At 44.8% G+C, this 24,815-nt stretch overlaps 1 protein-coding gene across 1 annotated transcript in view; it reads left to right on the forward strand.

The window, feature by feature from the left end:
• The window catches only part of LOC140198808 (SAM domain-containing protein SAMSN-1-like), a 74,147-nt gene that overhangs the window by 45,222 nt on the left and 4,110 nt on the right, over positions 1-24,815 (forward strand). Inside the window, exons 3-7 of the mRNA XM_072259867.1 lie at positions 7,068-7,211; positions 12,522-12,648; positions 14,677-14,816; positions 16,247-16,453; positions 18,961-19,105. Coding sequence (XP_072115968.1) covers positions 7,068-7,211; positions 12,522-12,648; positions 14,677-14,816; positions 16,247-16,453; positions 18,961-19,105 — 763 coding nt within the window. The remainder of the gene's footprint in view (positions 1-7,067; positions 7,212-12,521; positions 12,649-14,676; positions 14,817-16,246; positions 16,454-18,960; positions 19,106-24,815) is intronic.

Genomic DNA, 24,815 nt, shown 5'->3' on the forward strand with positions numbered 1-24,815 from the left:
CGCTCGGGTCTTCTTCTGCCAGTCTTTTAAATTTAAACAATCTCCCTCAAAAGATAAGATAATATTGTCAGCTCAGATTTTTTGAACTATGTCCCATAAAGTCTGGAACTCAATACCTAAAACTATAAGGGATGCAGAATAAGTTGATGCTTTTAAAATCCATCGCAAAACGTGTTTATTTAACCTTGCCTTTAGTCTTTTATTTTCATGTTTATTTTTATATTTTATTTTATTTTCATGTTTGCACAGTATCCTACTGCCTGTATGAAAAGTGCTCTGTTAGTAAGTTATTACCATTATTAAGGTAGAGATTGATATGTTCTTGATTGTTATGGGAATTAAGAGTTGCAATGAGAAGGTGGGAGAATGGGGTTGAGTAAAAATAAATCAGCCATGATTGAATAGCAGAGCAGACTCAATGGACTGAATGGCTTAATACTGACCCTATACCCTCTGGTCTCATGGCCTTATAACAAGAGGTTTTGACTATGGGAGTAAAGCAAGAATTATATAGTGGCGTGGTGAGACTGTTTGGACCGCATCTACTCCTCATCTACTTTTTCTCCCGTCCTGTTGAAGGGTCTCGGCCTGAAACGTCGACTGTACTCTTTTCCATAGATGCTGCCTGGCCTGCTGAGTTCCTCCAGCATTTTGTGTGTGTTGCTTGGATTTCCAGCATCGGCAGATTTTCTCTTGTTTGTGTACAGAGTGTTAGGAACAGTTCTGACTTCCCTTCCTAAGAAAAGACATAGTTGTCATGGAGGGAGTGCATCTTGGATTCCCTCACCTGGTTTGGGTGAGGAGAGATGGGGTAAACCGAGACTTTCCAGAGTATTCAGATTCATTTATCACATTGAAACACAGTGTGAAATGCATCGTTTGCCTTAACCACCAACGCGACCTAAGGAAGTGATGAGGGCAGCCTGCGAGGATGAGGGAGAGGTAGGTAGAACCAGAGGGTCTCTGGCATTTTGAGGAAGCTCTGCTCCACTATATGGACTGCAGACATTGGAACTCTAGAGTAGCACACACATAAGCTGCTGGAGGACCTCAGCAGGCTTGCCAGCACCCGGAGATGGAAGTGGACTGTTGCTGGTTTTGGGTCAAGTCCAGATGAAGGGTCTATTTGTGACCGGCTGTTCCCCCAATGTTGATCTCAATTGAGAAAGAATAGAACTCACTAAGAGGCAGTATTTTATTGTTCTTGAAGAACCCCCACCCCGACCAACCCTTTGCGAAGGATGGAACCAGAAATTAAATGTAATCCTGTAGATCTGAGGTGAGTGGGTGGGGACACTCAGCCGCACTGTGCTGGGAGCGCCACCTGCTGGAGATGTACAGGAGGTGCAGCTGCAAACTGGATGAGATCAGACTAGTGCATAGAAAATGCAGGAGGAACTGCAGCGTCTATGGAGAGCCGATGTTTCAGCCCGTGACCCTTCGTCAGGACTTGACCTGAAACATCAGTTGTCTGTTTTACACTATGATCCGCTAAGCTTCTCCAACCTTTTCTGTGTGTTGCTCTGGATTTCCACCATTTGCAGAATCTCTTTGTTGAGATTAGATTAGTTTTATTTGTCACACGTGCACTCAGTGACCACTTTAAGTACTTCCTGTCCCAAGTAAAGTGGCTGCTGGATGTGTGTTCATGATCCGCTGCTGCTGTAGCCCATCTACTTCGAGGTTCAAAGTGATGTGCTTTCAGAACTGCTCTTCTTCACACCACTGTTGTAGCGCGTGGTTCTTTGTGTTACTGTCACCTTCCTGAACTTGAACTCGCCTGGCCATTCTCTCCTCATCTTTCTCATTAACAAGGCCAGTTCGCCCACAGAATTGCTGCTCACCAGAGGCCCTTGTTTTGTTTCTCTCTCCATTCTCTGCAAACTCTGGAGACTGTTGTGCATGAAAATCCCGGGAGAACCGTTATCCCTGAGCTACTCAAACCTCCCCATTGACACCAACGATTATTCCACCATCAACGTCACCTAGAGCAAATTTCTTCCTCGTTCTGAACCTCTGCATGCTTTTATGCATTGAGTTGGAATTGCCACATACCTCCAAGAGGACCACAACCTTGTTGGAGAGCTTGGAGGCCTGTGTGCCTCAATGATCTAGAGACCCAGGTTGGTTGGAGTCAGGGGCTCGAGCTTTGGCTCTTGGTAGGGTCTCCTATGCCCAACAGGTCATATAGTAGAGGCCGGACGTGGAGTCCACCGATCCTCCAGGTTCAGGGGTTCAGCCCAGGTCTAAAAAATTGTTACAGAAACAGCAGTGAAGAATCCTTCCTTATCTGTGTGGAACAGTGTGAAGAGACAGAGATGGAGGATCTTCATTGCTGCCCTAAACGCCAGCGGCACACCTGACATTAAGGAAAGGTACTGTTACATAATTGGCTGATTGAATATTTGTATTAATAAGCAGGTGTTCAGGTGTTTGGTTCCTGAAGTTTGCCGTAGCCAGGGGTGGTAATGGGGATAAGCTCCTACTATGTATTAAAAGCTCCTAATGGCATGCATCTCAAATAGCCTCTGAAAACCAAGTCCAGCTCCTGGCCTTAACACATGGCTTAGCTACTAATCCTAGTGGAGCCATTTCTACTGATAGGGGAAGGGACAAAGATGAGTTACTGGCACCTTAAAACCAATTGCTCCAGGCAGATGGGGCTCGTCAGCCATGATCGGCAGCTCATCTAGGAGAAGGAAAATTCCGATCTCAGACCTCCACTGCCTTGCAGCAAAATCAACGCATGGGGAAGGCTTCAGAAGTAAACCTGAGGCAAAATCTGAAGCTGGAGTCCCAAAAGCGGCCCTACACTGAGTTGATCTCACAAACAAGAGAAAATCTGCCGATGCTGGAAATACGAGCAACACACACAGAACGCTGGAGGAACTCAGCAGGCCAGGCAGCATCTATGGAAAAAGTACAGTCGATGTTTCGGGCCAAGACCCCTCAGAAGGAAGAAACCCTCTTGCCAAAGGGTTTCAGCATGAAACATCGACTGTGCTTTTTTTCCACAGATGTTGCCGTGCCTGCTGAGTTCCTTCAGCATTTTGTGTGCATTGCTTGAGTTTAGTGCTGACTGGCAATTCCTGCAACATTGCTGGCGCTAAACTGTATCAGTCTTTGCCATTCCTTTGGATTCATCTCCTGCGTGGAGAGGGGGGAGCCTGATACATGGGCAATAGCTTGCTCTCCGTGTCGTACTGCCCTGGCTTGAGTATCACGTGGACAGCTGGGACGCAACATTCATGGTCGACCCTGACCAACAAAGGGTCTCGGTACAGGTGTCCCTAATAAAGTTTCCACTGAGTGTACAATGCGTGAGATGCGTCTTTTGCATCAATGACCGACGCAGTGCAAATACGTGCCGAGAGCAGACCGCAAGTGTTGTTGCACTTCCAACACCAATACAGAATGCCTGCAATGCACTAACACTAACACTGTGGGAGGAAACCGGAGCACCCGAAGGAGACCCACGCAGTCATGGGGAAAACACACAACTCCTTATGGACAGTGGTGGCATTCGAGCACCGATCGCTGGTGCTGTAAAGCATTATGCTAACCACTACGCTACCACACTGCTCTCTTCATCGTGCAGCACCGCAGTGGTTTGGAAGGCAGATGGCACGTTGGCTTTTATTACAAAGGAGCTTAGAGATAGGGAAGTATTGTTACAGTGTTACAGGATTCTGATGGAGTGCTATGCAATAAAAGTCCCAGTAGATGGGGAGACTAGGACCAGAGAACACAACCTCAGGATAGAAGGGTATCCTTTTAGAGCAGAGGTAAGGAGGGATTTCTTTAACCAGAGGGTGGTGAGTCTGCGGAATTCAATGTCACAGATGGTTGTGGGGGCCAAGTCATCGTGTATATTTAAAGCAGAGGTTGATAGGTTCTTGATTAGTAAGGGCGTCAAAGGTTACAGGGAAAAGGCAGGAGAATGGGATTGAGAGGGATAGTAGGTCAGCCATGATGGAAAGACAGAGCAGACTCGATGGTCTGAATGGACTAATCCTGTTCCAATGATTTACGATCTTATGGTCACACATCTGGTCAGCAATGCTCTGAGCTGTGGCTAAACATCGTAACCTATTGCAAATCCAGGCTGACCTTTCGAGTGCAGCTCCAAGACAGTGTGGCATCACTGGAGGTGCCACCGTTCAACAGAGTTCATGGAATCATATAGCATTGAAACAGGCCCTTCAGCCCAACTCAACTGTGTTGCCCAGCGAGGTAGTCCCATTTGTCCATACCCCTTTAAACCTCTGCTCTCCATGTCCTTATCTAGATGGCTTTTAAATGTCGCTACTGTGCCTGCCTCAACCACTATTTCTGGAACTTGTTCCAAATATGCAAAACAGCTTGCATGAAGAAGTTGTCCCTGCGATCCCTTTTCAACGTCTTATCTCTGATCTTAGGGTGGCATACCTCCATTATGTCTCTACCAAAGGAGGTGTGATGTGCTCCTTTTCTCCGTTAGCCTGCAGGTCACCCTTGGGCAAGGTGTAGCACCTGTTTAGCCCCCGATCAGGGTCGTACGAAGCCATGGGAGCAGGTGGATCACAAGTCCTGGTTATGTGACCACTGACACTAGGGAGACAATCTCTGAAGAGTATTAATAATGGCTAGGGTTACCCATATTGTAAAAACACTGCCCAGAAGAAGGCAATGGCAAGCCACTTCTGTAGAAAACTTTGCCAGGAACAACCATGGTCATTGAAAGACAATGATCACCTACGTCATACGACATGGCACATAATGAATCTTAAACCTCTCTGACCTTAAACCTCTGCCCTCTTGTTTCTGGTATCCATTCCATGGGGAAAAATAATGTGCTTTCACCCATTCTGTGTCCCTCATGTTCTTGAATACCTCAATCAGGTCACCCCTCAATTTCCTAAATTCCAGTCATGGAGTCATACAGCCTAGAAACTGGCTTGTCCACTCAGGTTGTGTATTGTGACCTTGTCGGCCAGCAAGCTGGTCCCACCTGCCCGCCTTTGGCCCATAGACTTCCAGTCGAACTGTTGTCAAACTGAAGCTTGTTGAATATTGAAAGGCCTAGATAGAGAGGATGTGGAGAGGATGTTTCCTTTGGTGGGGGAGTCCAGGACCAGAGGGCACAGACTCAGGGTAGAAGGCTATCTCTTTAGAACAGAGATGGGGAGGAATTTAATTAGTCAGAGGGTGGTGAATCTGTGGAATTCATTGCCACAGTCAGCAGTGGAGGCCATTGGGTATATTAATAGTGGAGGTTGACACGATCTTGATTAGTAACGGGTCAAAGGTTACAGGAAGAATGGAAGCAAATGGAATTGAGTGGGATAATCAGCCATGATGGAACGGTGGATCAGATTTGATGGGCCAAATGTCCGAAATCTGCTCCTATATCATATGGTCTTATGAAGCCTCACTGGTACTCTGAGGTAGTTGTGACAATTTCCCTGACACTAAATTCAGTTGATAATCTGATATTAATTTAAATAATCTGGTTACTAGTAACAGTGACCTCAAATCTGCTGGGGTCCTGTAAAACCCTCTTGCTTTATTGACATTCCTTGAGGGAGGAATCCACCTTTCTCTATGTGGATGTTATTGACTGTGCAACAGCAGTGGGCAATGACTCTGGCCTTGCCCCGACAAACAGAACCTCAATCAGTAGTATAGCAAATTCCCCCTGCCCCCTTTTCTCTATCCCTCACTCTGACCTTTTACTTCTCACCAGTTTATAACATCCCCCGATTCCCTTCCTCCTTTCGTTCCCCTTATTGTCCATTCTCCTCTGCTATCAGATTCTTTCTTCTCCAACCCTTGACCTTTCCCACCCACCTGGCTTCACCTATCACCTTCCATCTAGCCTATTTCCCCTTCTCCCCACCTGCATCTTCTCCTTTCGTCTCAGTCCTGAGGAGGGGTTGCAGCCCGAAACAACAACTGTTCGCTCTTTTCCCTCGATGTCGCCCGGCCTGCTGAGTTGCTCCAGAGTAACGTGTAGTGCTTTGGATGTCCAGCATCCAAACACTTCCTCGTGTTTGTAACTGACCATTGTAAATTGCCCTGTGATTAGGCTGATGTCATGTAGTTGGGTTGCTGGGCATTGCGGCTCGATGGGCTGAAATGGTCTGTTCTGTGTCGTATCTCTAAATAAAATAAATAAAAATGGGTGTTTCCAACCCATCCACAGTGTTCATTTCTGAATGAATCATTTTGTTGCTCATTACATCAGAGGGGAAATCACAGAGTGGATTTTTAAATCGATTTATGATTGTCAAAGACAGTGAAATCCTTTGTTTTTCGTGCTGTGCATACAGGTCATTTCATTATATCAGTACATCGAGGTAGGTCAACAGAATGCAGAATGGGGTGTTACAGTCACAGAGAGTTAGTGAAGTCAAGACTTATCTTATTGTACAAGGTGTCATTCAGAATGGCTGGATGGAACATAGAACAGTATAGCACAGTACTGTATAGCTCTTTGGCCCACAATATCGTTTGACCTAGCTTCTAAATGTGATTAGTGTGATTTGTTCTTTTTTTGCGCTTTGAGTGTTTAATATATCTTTTAACAAGTTCCATGGCTTTCTTTGTTATGTGGCTGTCTGTGGGAAGACAAATCTCAGAGCTATATACTGCATACATACTTTGATAATCAATGTCCTTAGAACATTTGAATCTTTTGAATTTTAACTGGGCAATGAGAAAGAATGATAAAGAGTGTATCAGGACCTCGCCTTAGCCTCCACTCACTGCCTCTTCTTCTTCCTCTTCCTGATGCAGCCACTTGGCTAAAATCCTCAGCTTTCCCCCACGCTAACACTGACCACTCTAACAATGGCCACTCCTCTTGACCCTGATGTCTTTTTATTGGCTGCTGCCAGTTAACTATTTAACCAATCAATTATTGGCTAACAATTCACAGCTGTATCTCTTCTGCTGCCCTGCTACCTGGAAGTGAACAGAAAGTCACAAAACTGACTGCTTTAAAATCTCCCACTTCTATCTCTAAGTCTCACCTCTTGCTGCTTGGTTAGTGACCCTGACGCTGACATTTTTGCCTCTCTGCACAGGTACATGATTCGGAAGCCTCTGGGGAGAATCCCGCCAAGCCTGGGCAGAATGGCAGCGGTCTTGGGAAAACCATGCGGGCCATTTCCAAAACCATGAAGAAAAAAATGGCGCGCAAATACATCAAAGCCTTGTCAGAGGAGGCGGTGAGTAAACACAGGGTTAAATGGTACATTGGTGAAAATGTTGTAATCACCGAGAAACTTTTGAGCATATGCTGCTGGGACATTCAAGATATAATCAAGAGAGAGGGGATGGTTGTTAATTTTAAAGTTATTGCAGAATAAAATATAGTTTAACATTAACAATATTTTGCAGAAAGGATTACAGGATTATTAAGTTTATAGTACATTTCCTTAAGAATGCAGGTGCCTTTTACTTTTAGAATTTGATGCAATATGCTAGATAGACTAGAGTTTAGAAATTGGAGGGGTGACCTCATTGAAACCTACTGCATGGTGAAAGGCCTTGATGGAGTGGATGTGGAGAGGATGTTTCCTACGGTGGAGGAGTCTAAGACCAGAGGACACAGCCTCAGAATACAGGGATTTTAGAATGGAGTTGAGGAGGAATTTCTTTAGCCAGAGAGTGGTGAATCTGTGGAATTCTTTGCCACAGGCAGCTATGGAGGCCAAGTCTTTATGTATATTTAAGGCAGAGGTTGATAGATTCTTGATTGGTCAGGGCATGACGGGATACGGGGAGAAGGCAGGAGACTGGGGCTGAGAAGAAAATTCGATCAGCCATGATGAAATGGCGGAGCAGACTTGATGGGTCAAATGGCCTAATTCTATTCCTATACATTTTGGTCTTATGGTTTTATGTACGATTTAGATATCCTGACCCACACTCTAGTTCAGAAGGGGGCCAGTAATGCACCTTAAAACTGTTTGCCAACCATTATGAAACCTCAGCAGAGGAAGACACAGTGTGTTTCAGCTTCATGACTCTGCCTGTTCCAGACTGGTGGTTGACTAACTGTTGAAGAACTTGGTTTTGCATGCCAGCCATGCTGATCATTCGATTACATCATCAAGTGAGTCATAAGGAAAAACAATAACAGAATGCAGAATGAAGTGTAACAGCTACAGAGAAAATTCATTGCAGACAGATATTAAAGTGAAGGGCCATGAAGACATAGATTGTGAGGTCAAGAATCCATCTTGTTTTATAAGGGGGCCATTCAATAGTCTTTTAAGAGCAGGGCAGAAGCTGCCTTGAGCCTGGTGGTACGTCTTTTCAGGCTTTTGTATTTCTGCATGATGGTGGGGGGGGGGTGTGTAGGCAGAGAAGGGAGAATGTCTGGAGTGGGTGGAGTCTCTAATTACATCGGCTGCTTTACCAAGTCACTGTGAAGTGTGGGAAAGAATCTTTGGTTTCTCTGATGTGGTGAGTTGTGTCCACAACTCTTTGCAGTTTCTTGCAGTCTCAGGCAAAGCAGTTGCCATACTGTGATGTGATGCAAAGCTGTGATGCACCTGGGTAGAAGGTGTGAAAAACTTGTCTTGCATACTGTTCATACAGAACAACAGTGCATTGAGATAGAACAAGGTAAATAATTACAGAATGCAGAATAAAGTGTTACCATTATAGAGAAAGTGTAATGCAGGTAGACAATAAAGTGCAAGGCCCTGATGAGCTTGAGCTAGATTGTGGGGACAACAGTTCATCTCATCATACTAGAGGACTATTTAATAGTCTTATAACAGTGGGATAGAAGCTTTCCTTGAGCCTTCTGGTATGTACTTTCAGACTTTTGGGTCATATCAGCACTGCTGATCCTACAACTTAAAGTGGTCATCTTTTAATGCAGTTGCTATTTGTGTGGGAAAGATAGTGCTGTTCTACTTACTGGTCATGCCTTTTCAAGTTATCCCTTGCTTTTGTGTAGAGACAATTCAACTCTGTTCCCTGTATCGTCAGCAGCCTAGTTCTCATTGAAAATGTACTGCTTTGTCTCACGAACGAAATATTGGAGGATATCAGCAGGTCAGGCAGCCTCAAGCATTTTGTGTGTCGGTTAAGATTCCCAGCATCTGCAGGCCCTCTTGTGTCTATGCTCTGTCAGCCACAACCTCTGGTAAGGACCACTATCTATTCATGACTGCAAAGGGTAAAAGCTGAAGGTCTGTGGTGGACATCTGATTTGACCACCTGGTGTCAGGTCTGACTGGAGGGCACAATGCTTGTTCCCACACCCATTATTCTCAGGCCATTGTAGATCTTCTCCCTTCTGCCTGCCATCTTCTCAAGCCCCTGTTCCTAACCTCAGTGTTACCCATAGAAAAGTGTCAACACCAAGTCACAACCAAGACAGAATCTGCAGATGCTGGAAATCCAAGCAACACACACAAAATGCTGGAGGAACTCAGCAGACCAGGCAGCATCTATGGAAAAAAAGTACAGTCGAGTTTTGGGCTGACTGCACTTTTTTTCCATGGATGCTGCCTGCTCTGCTGAGTTCCTCCAGCATTTTATGTGTGTTGCTTCAACAGCACGTCAACTTGTTTCCACTCAGTGACACTGTCTTTCCTCAACAGCTGCATCATACTCTTGGTTGCCTATAGGATTAAATGTTCCAATGATTTTGTCCACCACGCTCATCTGCGCTCTAATCTTCATTGGTGCTGGCAATACCTAACCACAAGAGCAACAAGTCCTAAGGGCTGAGTGAGACCCTCTCTCACTACCTCCCCTCTGTGATCTCCATTGCTCTCTGGCTCTTTGACTATGTGCCCTCCCAGTCTCACTCCCACCGCCACATGTCCTTCTATCAGATTCCTTCTTCTTTACCCTTTACCTTTCCCACCTACCACCATCCAGCTTCTTACTTTGACACCCCTACCCCATCCAGCCAATTTCCCCCTCACCTGGTCTCACCTATCACCTGCTAGTTTGTATTTCTTCCCCCCCCCCCACTTCTTATTTCGGCTTCTGCCTCCTTTCTTTCCAGTGGAAGTTCAGTAAGACCTTCTGTGGTCTGTGCTGCTCTTTGACTCTCAACCTGCCAGCCGGTACTTCTTCTCCACCATCTTATTCTGGACTCTGCCACCTTTCTTTCCAGCCCCAAAGAAGGGTCTTGGCCTGAAACATCGACTGTTTATTCCCACCCGTAGATGCTGCCTGACTTGCTGAGATCCTGTAGTATTTTGTGTGTGTTGCTCACGGGTGCATAGAGTGCAGAAGGAAGGACCTATCACCCACTGTCCACGCCAACCATCACATAGCCAGTTACATCTTACCCCACAGTGCTAGCAACATATTAATCCCTATGCCGTTGGGTTATGGGAGAAGAGAAGAGCAGAAATATGCCCATTCAGCACGTTGAGCCTGCTCCACCTTTAAATCACTGCTGATTTATTTTTCTCCCTGACCCCATTCTCCTGCTTTCTCCCTGTAACACCCCGAAGGAAACCCACCTGGTCACAAGGAAGACGTGCAAAACCCCCACACCGACTCGACACTGAGGTCAGAATTGAACTTAGGTCACCGTCGCTGAGGACACAGTCAGTACCAGTGACCTGGGTTCAGTCCTAAACACAAAATAATCTGCAGGCGCTGGGGTCAAAGCAACACTCACTACACACTGGAGGAACTCGGCAGGTCGGGCAGCATCCATGGAAAAGATCAGTCGACGTTTCGGTGTGTCCTGACAAAGGGTTCCGGCCCGAAACGTCGACTGATCTTTTCCACGGATGCTGCCCGACCTGCTGAGCTCCTCCAGCGTGTTGTGAGTGTTGGGTTCAGTCCTGCCAGGGCAAATGGCCGAGGGGGTTAGAATTGGAACACTTACGAGGTATTTGGATAGATCCTTGGAGGGGAAGGGCCTGAAACCTATGAGCCAGATGCAGGCAACCGTTACTGGAAGGAAGGATTATGACTAGCCCAAAAAGTCAACTTTAAAGGCTGAACATTGAGGGCATGCTATGTTGGCACCAGAGTATGTGTCAACGGTTGAGGCCTGCCCCCGCACATCTTTAGACTGTGTAGGTTGTTAACACAAATATACACTTCACTTCATCTTTCAACATTTACAGTAGGCGACTAAATAAATCTGAATCTCGGAATCAGGTTTAGTATCAATGACATAGGTCATTGAGCTTGTTTTGTGGCAGCAGTACATTGTAATACATAAGACCACTATAAATTACAATAAGAATTATATAAACATATTAAATTAAATAAGTAGTGCGAAAAGAAAGCAAAAATAGTGAGGTAGGTTCATGAGCTCAATGTCCATTCAGGAATCTGATGGCGAAGGGGAAGAAGCTGTTCCTAAACATTGAGTGTGTGTCTTTTTAAATCTTTTTATTGAATTAGTACACAAAAGGTAAACCATATAGGCACTGATACACAGTTGCAATATAACTTTACAAGAGATATTAATACACACAAAAAAAGTTAGTACAAACAGTGCAGTTTAGATATAAAATAACCAGGTAATATAATAGTATACTAATCTTCAAACATGTCAATAAGGAAAAAACAAAACCCAAAAAAAACCCACCGTGCAACTAAACTAAAAAGCAAAGCAAAGGACTAACTAGGAATCAAGTAGAGTTAAACAACTTAAAACAATCACGTCCTCAAACCCGACCTCCATTAAAAACAGTTAAAAAGCAAGAAGGGAATGTAAATATGGCCAGAGAAAGAAAAAAAAGTTACATTAAATGAAAATGTTGAATAAAAGATCTCCAAGTCTGTTCGAGTGTGTGTCTTCAGGCTCCTGTACCTCCTCCCTGATGGTAGCAATGAGAAGAGGGCATGTCCTGGGTGATCATCATCATTATGTGCCTTGTCGTATGACGTGGGCGATCAGGGTCTCCTTGACCACGACTGTTCTTAGCAAATTTTTCTACAGAAGTGGTTTGCCATTGCCTTCTTCTGGGCAGTATCTTTACAAGATGGGTGACCCAGCCATTATCAATACTCTCTAAAGATTGTCTACCTGGTGTCAGTGGTCGCATAACCAGGACTTGTGATCTGCACCAGCTGCTCATACGACCATCCGCCACCTGCTCCCATGGCTTCACGTGACCCTGATCAGGGAGGGGGGAGTGGGGTTAAGCAGGTGCTACACCTTGCCCAAGGGTAACCTGCAGGCTAGCTAAGGGAAGGAGTGACTTACACCTCCTTTGGTAGAGACATATATCTACTCTGTCACCTTGTACTGGGTGATGGGGGTTCTTAATCTGAATCTTATGATGTGGATAGCATGGACCAGTGGGATGAACTGCCTATTTTCGTTGTGTGAGCTGCACCACTGTGTTGTGCTCTAAGCTCTGATATTTTCTCTCTAAACCCATGAACCTCTCTATCTATAACCCGTCACTTTCATCATCCTCCAGTATTTCCTCAGCTGTCTCAGCTTCATTTAGAGTCCTCCTGTTAAACCCCCCACGAATACAAGAAGGGAAGTTGTGTTTTATTTTCAAAAATGATAACGTGTCTTTCAGTGTGAAGACAATGCAGAAGGCCACCCAGAGCAAGCCGGTGGAGAGCACGAAGCTGAGGGAAGCTGCCTGACTCAGTGTGAGTCCATGGAGAGCCTTCAAAGTTTGAACAGTGGCCAAACTCCAGCCGGTAAGTCACTGGGAGGGTGGTGTTGGGCTCTCAAAGGAGATACCTGGCTGAAGCAGCAGGAAAAGCCCCAAAATTCAAGCAGAAAATAGTTTGTGGGCCAAGAAGGATCTGTGGAGGGAGAAACAGGGCCAAAATTTTAGAGAGTCAAATAGTCACATAGCTGTCTGTAACCCAACTCATCTACACCAATCAAAACACCCATTTAGACCAGTCCTACTTGTTCACATTTGGCCCATATCCATCCAGACCAGGCCTACCCCATCTGAGATCCATGGCATAAAAAAGGTTGGGAACCCCTGATCTAAACCTTCCCTTTCCCTGTAGCTGTCTAAACACAAGGGATTCTACAGGTGCTGTAAATCCAGACTAACACACACAAAATGCTGAAGGAACACAACAGGTCAGGCTGCATCGATGGAAATGAATAAATGATAGATGCCGAAGGTCCTCATGGACAATCTCAGCCCAAAATAGCAACCGTTTATTCCCCTCAATAAAATGCTGTTTGATCTCTTGAGTTCCGCCAGCAACTTTAGTGCTTGTAGCCCTCAAAACATCTTTCAAATGTTGCTTTCATGCCGGCCTCAACCACCTTCCTTTCCATCACAAGTTGAAGGTGACAGGGCAAAGGTTAAATCGGAGCTAAACACGCAGAGGTTGCTGAGTATATGGAATGAGCTGCCACTGGAAGTGGTTGAGACAGGGGGACTGGAACTTGGTGAAGTCTCCTTTCCACTCTCTGGTGAAAGAAATTCCCCCTCATGCAATAAATTTTATTCCCCACTCAGATCCCTTACCTCTTCTCTACCTGCCTATCACCACATCCTGGTGCCCCTCCTCCTTCCATTTCCCCCATGATCCTCTTTCCTCTCCTATCAGGTTCCTTCCTCTCCTGCCCTTTACCTGTCCCATCCACCTGGCTTCACCTGTCACCTTCTAGCTATCCTCCTTCCCCTCCATCCACCTTTTTATTCTGGTTTCTTCCCCCTTTTCTTCCAATCCAGAAGAAAGGTCTCAGTCTGAAATGTTGACTGTTTGTTCACTTCCATAGATTTTCTCTGACCTGCTGAATTCCTGCACCATGTTGTGTGTGTAATTAACACACCTTAACGCATTGACTATGGATGTGAGAATGAAATCCAGTAGAGACATAGAGTCATGGAACACTACAGCACAGAAACAGGCCCTTCAGCCCATCCAGCCCATGCTGAACTATTATTCCGCCAAGTCCCATCAACCTGCACCTGGACCAAGGCCATTCCAAAAGACAAAGGGATACATTAGTTTGTTTTGTGCGAAAGCATTGCTCACACTCGCTGTCATTACTATGCAAGGACAGACTGCCACAACACATAATTCCTTAAAAAGTTCAAAGCAAATTTATTATCAAAGTACCTGTATATGCCACTATATACAGCCCTGAGATTCATTTTCTTGTGGGCATACTCAATAAATCCATATTAGAATCGTAATCATAATAGAATGAATGAAAGACTGCACCCAAACACAGGCATTCATAAGACCGTAAGATATGCAGTAGGAGAAGAATTAGGCCATTTGGCCCATCATGTCTGCTGCTCCATTTCATCATGGCTTATCCATTTTCCCTCTCAGCTGCAATCTTCTGCCTTCTTCCTCTATCCTTCCTTGCACTGACCATTCAAGAATCTGTTAACCTCAGTCTTAAATATACTCAATGACCTGACCTCTACAGCCACCTGTGCAACCAGTTCCACAGATTTACCATTTTCTCTTCAACTTTACCTCTTTGATCTGCTTTGACTGTATGAAATGTGCTCTATAATTAAGTTATTGTTATTATTAAATTAAAACCTCTTAAACAAGCCTTGTTCCTCGCTCCCTGTCACCCACCCATTCTTGCACATTCAGTCCTCTGACTCCATGAGAGTCTGTCTTCAATCTAGACCTCCGATCGAACTTTTCCCTGATGCCTCCAGTAACTAGGGAGGTGGAGAGAGCTGCACATCTGGTTTCAGGAGTCTAAATGCACATTTATCTCTTAAACAGGTGTCTCAGATGGAACGAGCAACCGGGACAGTTTAAGGGCGGATGAGGATGTGCCTTACACTGGCCCGTTCTGTGGTCAAGCTCGAGTACACACAGACTTCACACCAAGCCCCTACGATACAGACTCACTGAAGCTCAAGGTAAGAAGATATTGGTTGTTTCTTGGACATATGCTCTTCTCACTGCTACCATCCAGGAGGAAGTATAGGAGCATGAAGACACACATCCAACATTTTGGGAACAGTTTCTTTCCCTCTGCCATCAGATTTCTGAATGATCCATGAACCCATGAATGCTACCTTGGTATTCCTCTCTGACACTTTTGCTTATTTCTCTTTGTTTATTTATTTACTTACTTACACTATTTTTTATGTATGGCATGGTAGTGTAGTGGTTAGCAATAATGCTATTTACAGTGCCAGCGACCCAAGTTGAATTTCACCGCTGTCTGTAAGGAGTTCATACGTTCTCCCTATAACTGTGTGGGTTTCCTCCGGGTGCTCCAGTTTCCTCCCACCTTCCAAAGACATACGAGTCAGTAGGTTAATTAGTCACAGGGGCGTAATTGTGCGGCACGGGCTCATTGGACCAGAAGGGACTGTTACTGAGCTGTAACTCTAAATAAATAAAAACAACGTGACAGCACCAGTGAACTGGGCTCAGTTGGAACCACTACTGCTGTCTATGTGGAATTTGCATGCTCTCCCTGGAACCAGGATGCTACCTGAATTAGAGAATGTGTTATAAGGCGAGGTTGGACAAACTTTAGTTGTTTACTCCAAAGTGACAGATGCTGAAGGAAGACCTGACAGAAATATATAATATTATGAGGAACAGTTAAGGAATATAAATGGTCATTTCTCCCCCCAGGTAGATAACATACATTAAAGGTGAGGGGGAAAAGTTTGCAGGGGATGTCGGGCAAGTATTTATACACAGAGAGTGATGGGTACCAGAACACACTGAAGGGGAAGTGTTGGAAGCAGATATGATAGAGGTGTTTAAGAAGCTTTTACATAGGTGTATGAACATGCAGGAAATGGAGGGACATGGATCAGGTACAGGCAGAAAAGATTAAGTTTAATTTAGCATCATGTTCAGTACGGACACACAAGATGAAGGGCTGTTCCTGTGCTCTATTGTTCTATTTTCTATGTTCTAAGTTCCATTCTCTATGTTGTATTGTCTGTGTTCCATGTTCAATGTTCTATTTTCTATGTTCTGTTGTTTTTTTATGTTCTGTGTTCTATGACTGTGAAGCTTTCCTTTGGGTCATCATCATCATTATGTGCTGTGTTGTATGATGTAGGTGATCATGCATGTTCTCTAGTGTTCATTATTTTTATTCTTGAAATAACACTGTCTACTCTGTCTATGCCTTCCATAATTTCATATACATCATCATCATCGTTATGTGCCATGTTGTACGACATGGGCGATCATGGACTCCATGATCATGATTGTTCTTGACAATCCCTACCCACTGCTTGCCTACCCCCTTTAGTTCGTCTTGTGTCAGCCTGTCTCGGAATTTGAGGCTCAAAGCTTAACTTATGCCGATTTCTTTCAGACGGGTGACATCATCAAAATAATCAACAAGTCAACCATGGGCACCTGGACAGGAATGCTGGATGGCAGAGTGGGGAACTTCAAATTCATTTACGTGGATGTCTTGCCCAATGAAGAGGACGCAGCCAAGAAAGTCTGGCCACACAGGAGGAGCACGCAGCCTGTCCCAGATTCTCTCCAGGAGTTGTTGGAGGGGATCCATCTGAAGGTCAGTGTGCTGGGAAACCCTTTTTTTCTTTGAAATAATTGAGCAGGGTATTGGCTGTTCTTTCCCCATGCCGGCTGTCATACACTCCTTTTCCTTTGCTCTACCTTTTCTTGGGACATCATGATAGTGTAGCAGTTAGTGTATCAGTATTATACTGCTAGTGACCTGGGTTCAATTCCCGTCGCTATCTGAAAGGAGTTTGTACTTTCTTCCTGTGACCAAGAGGGTTTTCTTCAAGTTCTCCCACATTCTAAAGACGTGTGTGTTAATAGGTTAACTGGTTGCATGGATGTAATTGGGTGATGCAGGCTCATTGGGCAGAAGGGCCTGTTACTGTACTGTATCTCTAAATAAATAAAATAGTTATTTTCTATTACGATCATCTTCTCCTGAATCCCTAATTCTCCTGATACTTCTTATGCTGTCGACAGTTTACAGAGGCAAATTAACCTCCCATTTCCTTAACCTAATTATCCATTTAACGTTGTCTCACAAAGTAGCCTGTATCATCAAAGTCCACCTGCATCCAGACATTCTCTCTGCTCCCCTCTCCCATCAGGCTGAAGATACAAAAGCCTGAAAGCACGTACCACCAGGCTCAAAGACATCCTTAACCCCACTGTTATTAGACTATTGAATGGCTCCCTGGTACAGTAACATGGACTCTTGACTTCACCATCCAACTCGTCATGATCTTGCACTTTACTGTTTACCTGTGCTGCACTCTCTCTGTAGCTGTATTCTGCACTCTCTTATTATTTTACCATGTTCTACCTCGATACACAGTTTGGAGGTGAATGGGGTGTCCAGGGGAGGCTCACACCTCTGGTGAAGGGGCTTGTCAGGCCCTTCTTGGCAGCTCACTCACCCTTGGTCCACACCTGAGACTCAGTTCTCACCTGTGGCTCCAAAGTAACTGTTTGCTTGTGACAGTGGCCACACCCCAGTACACTGCTTCAACAGGTATCTCAGTACACGTGACAATAAAGAACCAATTCCAATTCCACCCCTACCTCTCCTACCTGGTTCAATTTGCCCATCATCCTTTACCCTCCTGCTGCTTGTTGACCCTCCGAACACCTCTAGCCCCCATCTTACCACTCCCTTCTTTGACTATACTGCATGGAAACAGGCCCTTTGCCCCAACTCAGCCATGACGACCAAGTTACCTTTTGCCATTTGCCTGCATTTTCCCTTCTTATTAGTCAGGGTATCAAAGGTTATGGGCAGAAGGTAAGAGAGTGGGACTGGGAGGGATAATAAATCAGCCATGATGGAATGGCAGAGTAGACTCGATGGGCCGAGTGATCGAATTCTGATCTATGTCTTATGGTCTTATATCCCCCTAAACCAGGGGTTCCCAACCTTTTTTTTTTATCCCATAGATCCCTACCATTAACAGAGGGGTCTTTATACCCCAGGCTGGGAACCCCTGCTCTAAACCTTTCCCGTTCATGTGTCTGTCCAAATGTCTTTTAAGTGTTTAAGGGATATCTTTACTTTATACTGGCTATCTCCCTTCTCCATTCTTAATCCTAATGCAAGATTTCGACTCAAAACATTGGCAATTCCTTTGTCCCCACAAGCGATACTGCTCAATGCACTGTGATTCTCTGGCAGAATATTTATTGCTCAAAATCCCAGTATCTGCACAGAACACACAACTCTGAACAGTCAGATTCATTCTCCTCCAGCCCTTTACCTTTCTAATCACCTGGCTTCACCTTTCACCTTCTACCCATCCTCCTTCCCCTCCCCCTCACCTTTTTATTCTGGCATCTTCCCCCTTCCCTTCCAGTCCTGATGCAGGGCTTTACACTGCCAGGACATTCACATATCTGATACCTTCCTCCATCTGTCCACTGTGAACTGAGGTATGTTTTCTTGTTAGGAGGCATTTTAGCCCTGTAGACATATGGTGAAGAGTTGGAACTGAAGATCACTGTGGAGATATATGCCGGGCTTTTCACTAAAATGACGATTTCGGCACCATGAGATGAGGAGATATTAGCGGGGTGACCAAAACACTCTAAAGTAGATTTATAGGTGTTTAAGTTGGGTAGACTCTTTGTGTATAATGTCATTTAAAGTTAAATTGGGTGGACATATGGACAGGAAAGGAATGGAGGGTGATGGGCTAAGTGCAGGTCGGTGGGACTAGGTGAGAGTAAGAGTTCGGCACAGACTAGAAAGGCCAAGATGGCCTGTTTCCATGCTGTAATTGTTATATGGTTATATGGTTGTAATGGTCTTTACATGGTAGTGTAGTGGCTCACATAAACACTTTATAGTGCCAGCTAACAGTGATCGATTTTGCATTGTCCCCATGACCGCGAGAGTTTCCTCCCACAATCTGAAAACGTATGCTATGTTGGGGCCAGATGCTTGACAATAGTTGGGAGCGTCCCAGCACATCACTAACAACACAGCCACTGCATTTCACCATATGTATCGATGTAGGTATGGCAAATGACACTAATCTGTCTTTCTTCGATTGTCTTGTGTAGGATCTTTATTCCACCTTCCTTCTGAATGGCTACCAGAGTCTGGAAGACCTCAAGTACCTCAAGGAGAGTCACCTGATTGAACTTAACATCACAGATGCAGAGCTTAGATCGAAGATCCTGACCGCTGCCCATCAGAACTATGACAGTAAGGATGGGATGGGGGACGGGGGAGGTTCTTGCTATTTCTGCTTAACTGTACATCTCCGTGAAGGATGAAGAATGAGTCTTTATACACTATTCAGCACGGAGATATCTTCATGATCCTCAGATGAGTAAAGGCTTGTGAATAAAATGAGGTACATCCAGGAAACACAAGAGATTCAGCAGATAAAAAGGAATAAGAAGGTAGTGTTTATGGGCTGATGGACCATAACCAATTATGGGTTTGTTGGAGTTTAGAAGAATAAATGGTGATCTCATTACAACCAATCAAACATTGAAAGACCTCGATCTGGGGTTCCCAGCCTGTGGTCCAAGGAGCCCTGTATTGGTATTGGTCCATGGCATTAAAAAGGTTGGGAGCACCTGCCTTAGATTACTGAACATGGAGAGGATGTTTCCAAAAGTGGGAGAGTCTAGCACCAGAGGGCCCAGCCTCAGGATACGAAGATATCCCTTTAGAGCAGAGGTGAGGAGATTTTTTTTGTACTAGAGGGTGCTGAATCTGTGGAATTGTTGCCACAGATGGCTGTGGAGGCTGTCATTGGGTATATATAAAGCAGAAGTTGATAGGTTCTTGATTAGTAAGGATGTCAATGGTACTCCTGAGAAGGTGGTGGTGATTTGCTCTCTAGATCTGCAGCTTGATTCTTGAACATGCCGCTAAGGAGGCAATCGGCTGGGAATTTCACCATTTGGGTTTTATTTTTTAATTTAGAGATACAGCACGGAATAAGCCCTTTTCGAGCCATACCACCCTGCAACCCCTGGCAACCCTGATTTAATCCTAAACTAATCACAGGACATGTACAATATTTCTAGCCAGATAATATGCGAGGAAACTAGAGGACCTGGGGGAAACTCATGCACTCCACAGGAAGGATGTACAGTGTCTCCTTACAGAGGATGCCTGGATTGAGATCTGAACTCTGATGTTCTGAGCTGTCATAGCTTCGTGTTAGCCTCTAAGCTATTGTGACAATCTTGGATCCAGCAATAAACCAACAGATTCTGTAAATTAAAACAGAAGTGCAAATGCTGGATATCTGAGAAAGAAACAGAAAATGCTGGAAATACTCAGCAGGTCAGTCTGCATCTGTGGGAAGAGAAACTGAGTTAACCTTCCAACTGAAGACCCTTTGTTGGAACTGGGGAGGAAACTGAAGGAGACACAGAAGCTACAGATGCTGGAGATTTGGAGCAACATGGGCTGAGAGGAGACTATAAGACATAGGAGCAGAATCAGGCTATTCAGCCCATCGAGTCTGCTCGGACATTTCAGCATGACTGTTCTATTTCTCTCTCAACCTCATTCTCCTGGCTTCTGTCCGTAACCTATCACACCTTACTAATCCAGAACCTATCAACCTCCACCTTAAATAAACTCAATGACTTGGCCTCCACAGCCGCCTGTGGTAAGGAATTCCATCGATTCACCAACCGCTGGCTAAAGAAATTCCTGATGAAGGTTTATAAAATTAATTTATGAGAGTCATAGATCACCATAAGACCATAAAATATAGAAGCAGAATTAGGCCATTTAGCCCATTGAGTCTGCTTCACCATTTCATCATGACTAAACCCACATCCCACTCAACCCCTTCTCGCCATTTGATACCCTGACCAATAGGGAAACTGTCAACTTCCGCTTTAAATATACCCACAGACTTGGCCTCCACCTCAGTCTGTGGCAGAGCATTCCACAGATACACTATTCTCTGGCCAAAAAAAAAGTCCTCCTTACCTTTGATCTAAAAGCTTGCCCCCTCAGTTTTGAGGCTAGGTCTGGCTACCCCTACCATAGGAAACATCCTCTCCATATCGATCTCATCTAGTCCTTTCAACATTCAGTAGGTTTCGTTCTTCTAAATACCATTGAGTACAGACCCAAAGCTGCCAAATGTTCTTTATGTGTTAACCGTTTCATTCCTGGAATCATCTTCGTGAACCTCCCCTGGACTCTCTCCAATGACAACACAACCTTTCTGAGAAATGGTGCCCAAAACTGTTGATAATACTCCAAGTTCAGCCTGACTAGTGTCTTAAGAAGTCCCAGCATTATCTCCTTGCTTTTATATTCTACTCCCCTTGAAATAAATAGCAACTTTGCATTTGCCTTTTTATCACAGACTCAACCTGTGAATTAACCTTCTGGAAGTCTTGCATGAGGACTCCTAAGTCCCTCTGCACCTCTGATGTTTGAACTTTCTCCTCATTTAGATAATAGTCTGCATTATTGTTCTTTTTACCAAATGCATTCTCATACATTTCCCAACACTGTACTCAATCTGTCACTTTTTTTGCCCATTCTTCCAATTTGTCTAAGTCCTGCAGCAATCGCATTGCTTCCTCAGCACTACCTACACCTCCACCTATCTTCGTATCATCCACAAACTTTCCCACAAAGCCATCAATTCCATGATCTAAATCATTGCAAACAATGTAAACAGTAGTGGTCTCAACACTGACCCCTGAGGAACACCTTAACTTCTGTTTCTGTAAACTTCCTTAACTCCCCTTGTCAGCAAAGGTTGCCTAGCCCTGCCATTTGAGAACGACATCTTCTGTGGGACATATCTAAAAGCTTCAGCCACCTCTGCTCGGCCGTCATTCCCTCCAGTACCACCCCTCCGCCTCCAATTCACCTGGGCAAGCTCCTCTCTCATGCCTGTGTAATTCCCTTTATTCCATTGTAATACCAATACATGTGGCTTATGCTTCTCCCTCTCAATCTGCGGTATGATTTTACTGCCTCTGAAAAGCCTGCTCATGGATATTCAACAAATTTCCTCTCTTGCAATTCGACACCAACCTGATTTTCTGAACCCCATTGCATATTGCAGTCCCAATTACGATTACATTATTACCCTTATTACATACCTTTTCCAGCTCTCCTTGCAATCTCAACCCCACATCCTGGCTTTTGGAGACCTATATATGATTCCCATAATGGTTTTTTTTCCCTTGCAGTTTCTTAACTCTAGAGATTCCACATTCTCTGACTCTATGTCACTTCTCTCTAAAGATGTAATTCCATCTCTTACCAGCAGAGCCATTCCACCACCTATGCCTTCTTGCCTGTCCTTTTGATACAAAGTATAACCTTTGATGTTAACTATAGCCTTCTTTCAGCCACGACTCAGTGATGCCCACAACGTCATAGGAACCAATCTCTAATTGCGACACAAATTTGTCCAACTTATTCTGAACGCTACATGCATTTAAATACAGCACCTTCAGTCCTGCATTCTTTGCCCTTTTGGATTTTGCCTCTCTGGTACAATTTAACTCGTTGCTGTGTCTGCATTTGTACCCAGTCATAGGCTTGTCCTTCCTTATACTCACGTTACACCCATCATCTACTTGTAAACCTGCTGGCTCATCCTCATCTCTATCATCCTGGTTCCCCTACCCTGCCATATTAGTTTAAATCACTCCCAACAGCTCGAGTAAACCTGCCTGCAAGCATATTGGTCCCCCTCTGATTCAAGTGCAATCTGTCTCTTTGATACCGGTCATACCTGCACCAGATGAGGTCCCAATGATCCAGAAATCGAAATCCCTGCCTCCTGCTCCAATTCTTCAGCCACGCATTTATCTGCCATCTCATTCTATTCCTATACTCACTGTAGCGTGGCACAGGCAGCAATCCCGAGTTTACTACCTTTCAGGTCCTGCTTCTCAGCTGCCTTCCTAACTCCCTGTAGTCAGGTTTTAGGACCTCCTCCCTTTTTCTACCAATGTCACTGGTAGCAATATGTACCACGACTTTGGGCTGCTCACCATCCCTTTTCAGGATATTGTGGATGCTAGCACCTGGGAGGCAATCTACCATCCCTGTTTCCTTTTCGCATCCACAGAATTACCTATCTGTCCCCCTGACTACAGAGTCCCCTATCACTGCTGCCAACCTCTTCAGTTCCCTACCCTTCTGAGCCACAGGTCCAGACTCAGTGCCAGAGGCACGGCCGTTACTTCCCCCACGTAAGTGGTTCCCCCCACAACAGTCCTCAAAATGGAGTACTTGTTGAGAGGCATGGCCTCGGGGGTGCTCTCCACTATCTGATGCTCCTCCTTCCCTCTCCTGACAGACATCCAGTTATCTGTCTCCTGTAGACTACCTCCCTGTAGTTCTTGACTAACACCTCTTCGCTTTCCTTAACAAACCGAAGCTCATCAATCTGCAGCTCCAGTTCCTTAACACGTCTCTAAGGATTTGCATCTCGTTGCACTTTGTGAAGCTGGTAGCTGCCCGGAAATCCCACATCTGAGACCCAGAACAGGATACTGGCTCTGTTGAATAGAAACATAGAAAATAGGTGCAGGAGTAGGTCATTCGGCCCTTTGAGCCTGCACCGCCATTCAGTATGATCATGGCTGATCATCCAACTCAGAACCCTGTACCTGCCTTCTCTCCATACCCCTGATCCCCGTAGCCACAAGGGCCATATCTAACTCCCTCTTAAATATAGCCAATGAACTGGCCTCAACTGTTTCCTATGGCAGCGAATAGCCCCTATTCTCTCAAGATTTAAGTAAGAAAAAAAGAAATAAGAAATAAGGAATGAACTTACCTACTTATCTTGCCTCCGCCTGTTCTCGCTGAAGCCCTGTTGAGCCAAAGCCTTACCACTCCCACAATGACTGCTCCTCTAGATGGTACCCCTCTTTTATGGAAACTGACTTTTTAAAGGTCTTCACTGGACCTGCACAGGAATGCTTCTGCTGCGTCTGCGCAGTTCTCCAATCAAAGATCAGGTAGGTAGTCAGAGAATTTTTCCAGGGTAGAAATTTCCTGGACTACAGCATGTAGCTTTAAGGTGTGAGGGGGAAAAATATAAAGAAGATGTGCATGGTAAGATTTTACAGGAACAGAAATAGTTGGCTGGTGGTGGTGAAAAGAGGCAATAGAATGGCATTGAAGGGGCACTTAGACAGGTCGGCAGTGAAGGGATTTGGTCCATGGAAGGGAGGTTAGTAGAGAAATAAGGGATGGTGCAGCAGTTAGTGTAACACTACCACAGCGGCAAGGATCACAGACTTGGATTCAGTTCTGCCGCTGTCTGTAAGGAATTTGTAAGTTCTCCCAGTGACTACTCAGAGTGCTGCGGTTTCCTCCCACATTCCAAAGATGTACAGGTTAGTGAGTTGTGAGTGCGTATGTTGGTGCTGGAAGTGTGGCCACACTTACAGATTGCTCAGCACAAGACTCGCTGATTTGATTTGATGCAAACAATGTATTTCTCTGTATGTTTCAATGTACATGTGAATCCCTATTAAAACCTTTCTTCTTTCTAATCTTTTAAAGCTAATATCTAATTTAATTTGCCTCATGGCTGAAGCTAATATCATGGGCCAAAGGGTCTGTTCCTGTTCTGTGCTGTGCTATGTTCTGCTGACAACAGGATGTTCTCATGAAGAAATAACTGCTGATTCTGTGAAAGTAGCGTTAGACAGATAAGAGATGTGTTCTGGTTAGCATTGGAGGTATGCTTGTACCTAACCCAACATCCTGTGGGAAACATAGTCCAATCATCTCCTCTCAATATATGTTTAAAATTTAATAACGCTGGTCTAGGTAGGCACAGAAGCAGAAAAACTCTCTGTGGCTAAGAAGCTTTACAAATCAGTTGAACTCAAACCTTTTAACTGAAGAAAGAGGAAATGGAGGTTTTGTGTTTATGAAAACTCCTTCC

Source organism: Mobula birostris, chromosome 6 (genome assembly GCF_030028105.1).
Source record: "Mobula birostris isolate sMobBir1 chromosome 6, sMobBir1.hap1, whole genome shotgun sequence".
NCBI classification, from domain to species: Eukaryota; Metazoa; Chordata; class Chondrichthyes; order Myliobatiformes; family Myliobatidae; genus Mobula; species Mobula birostris.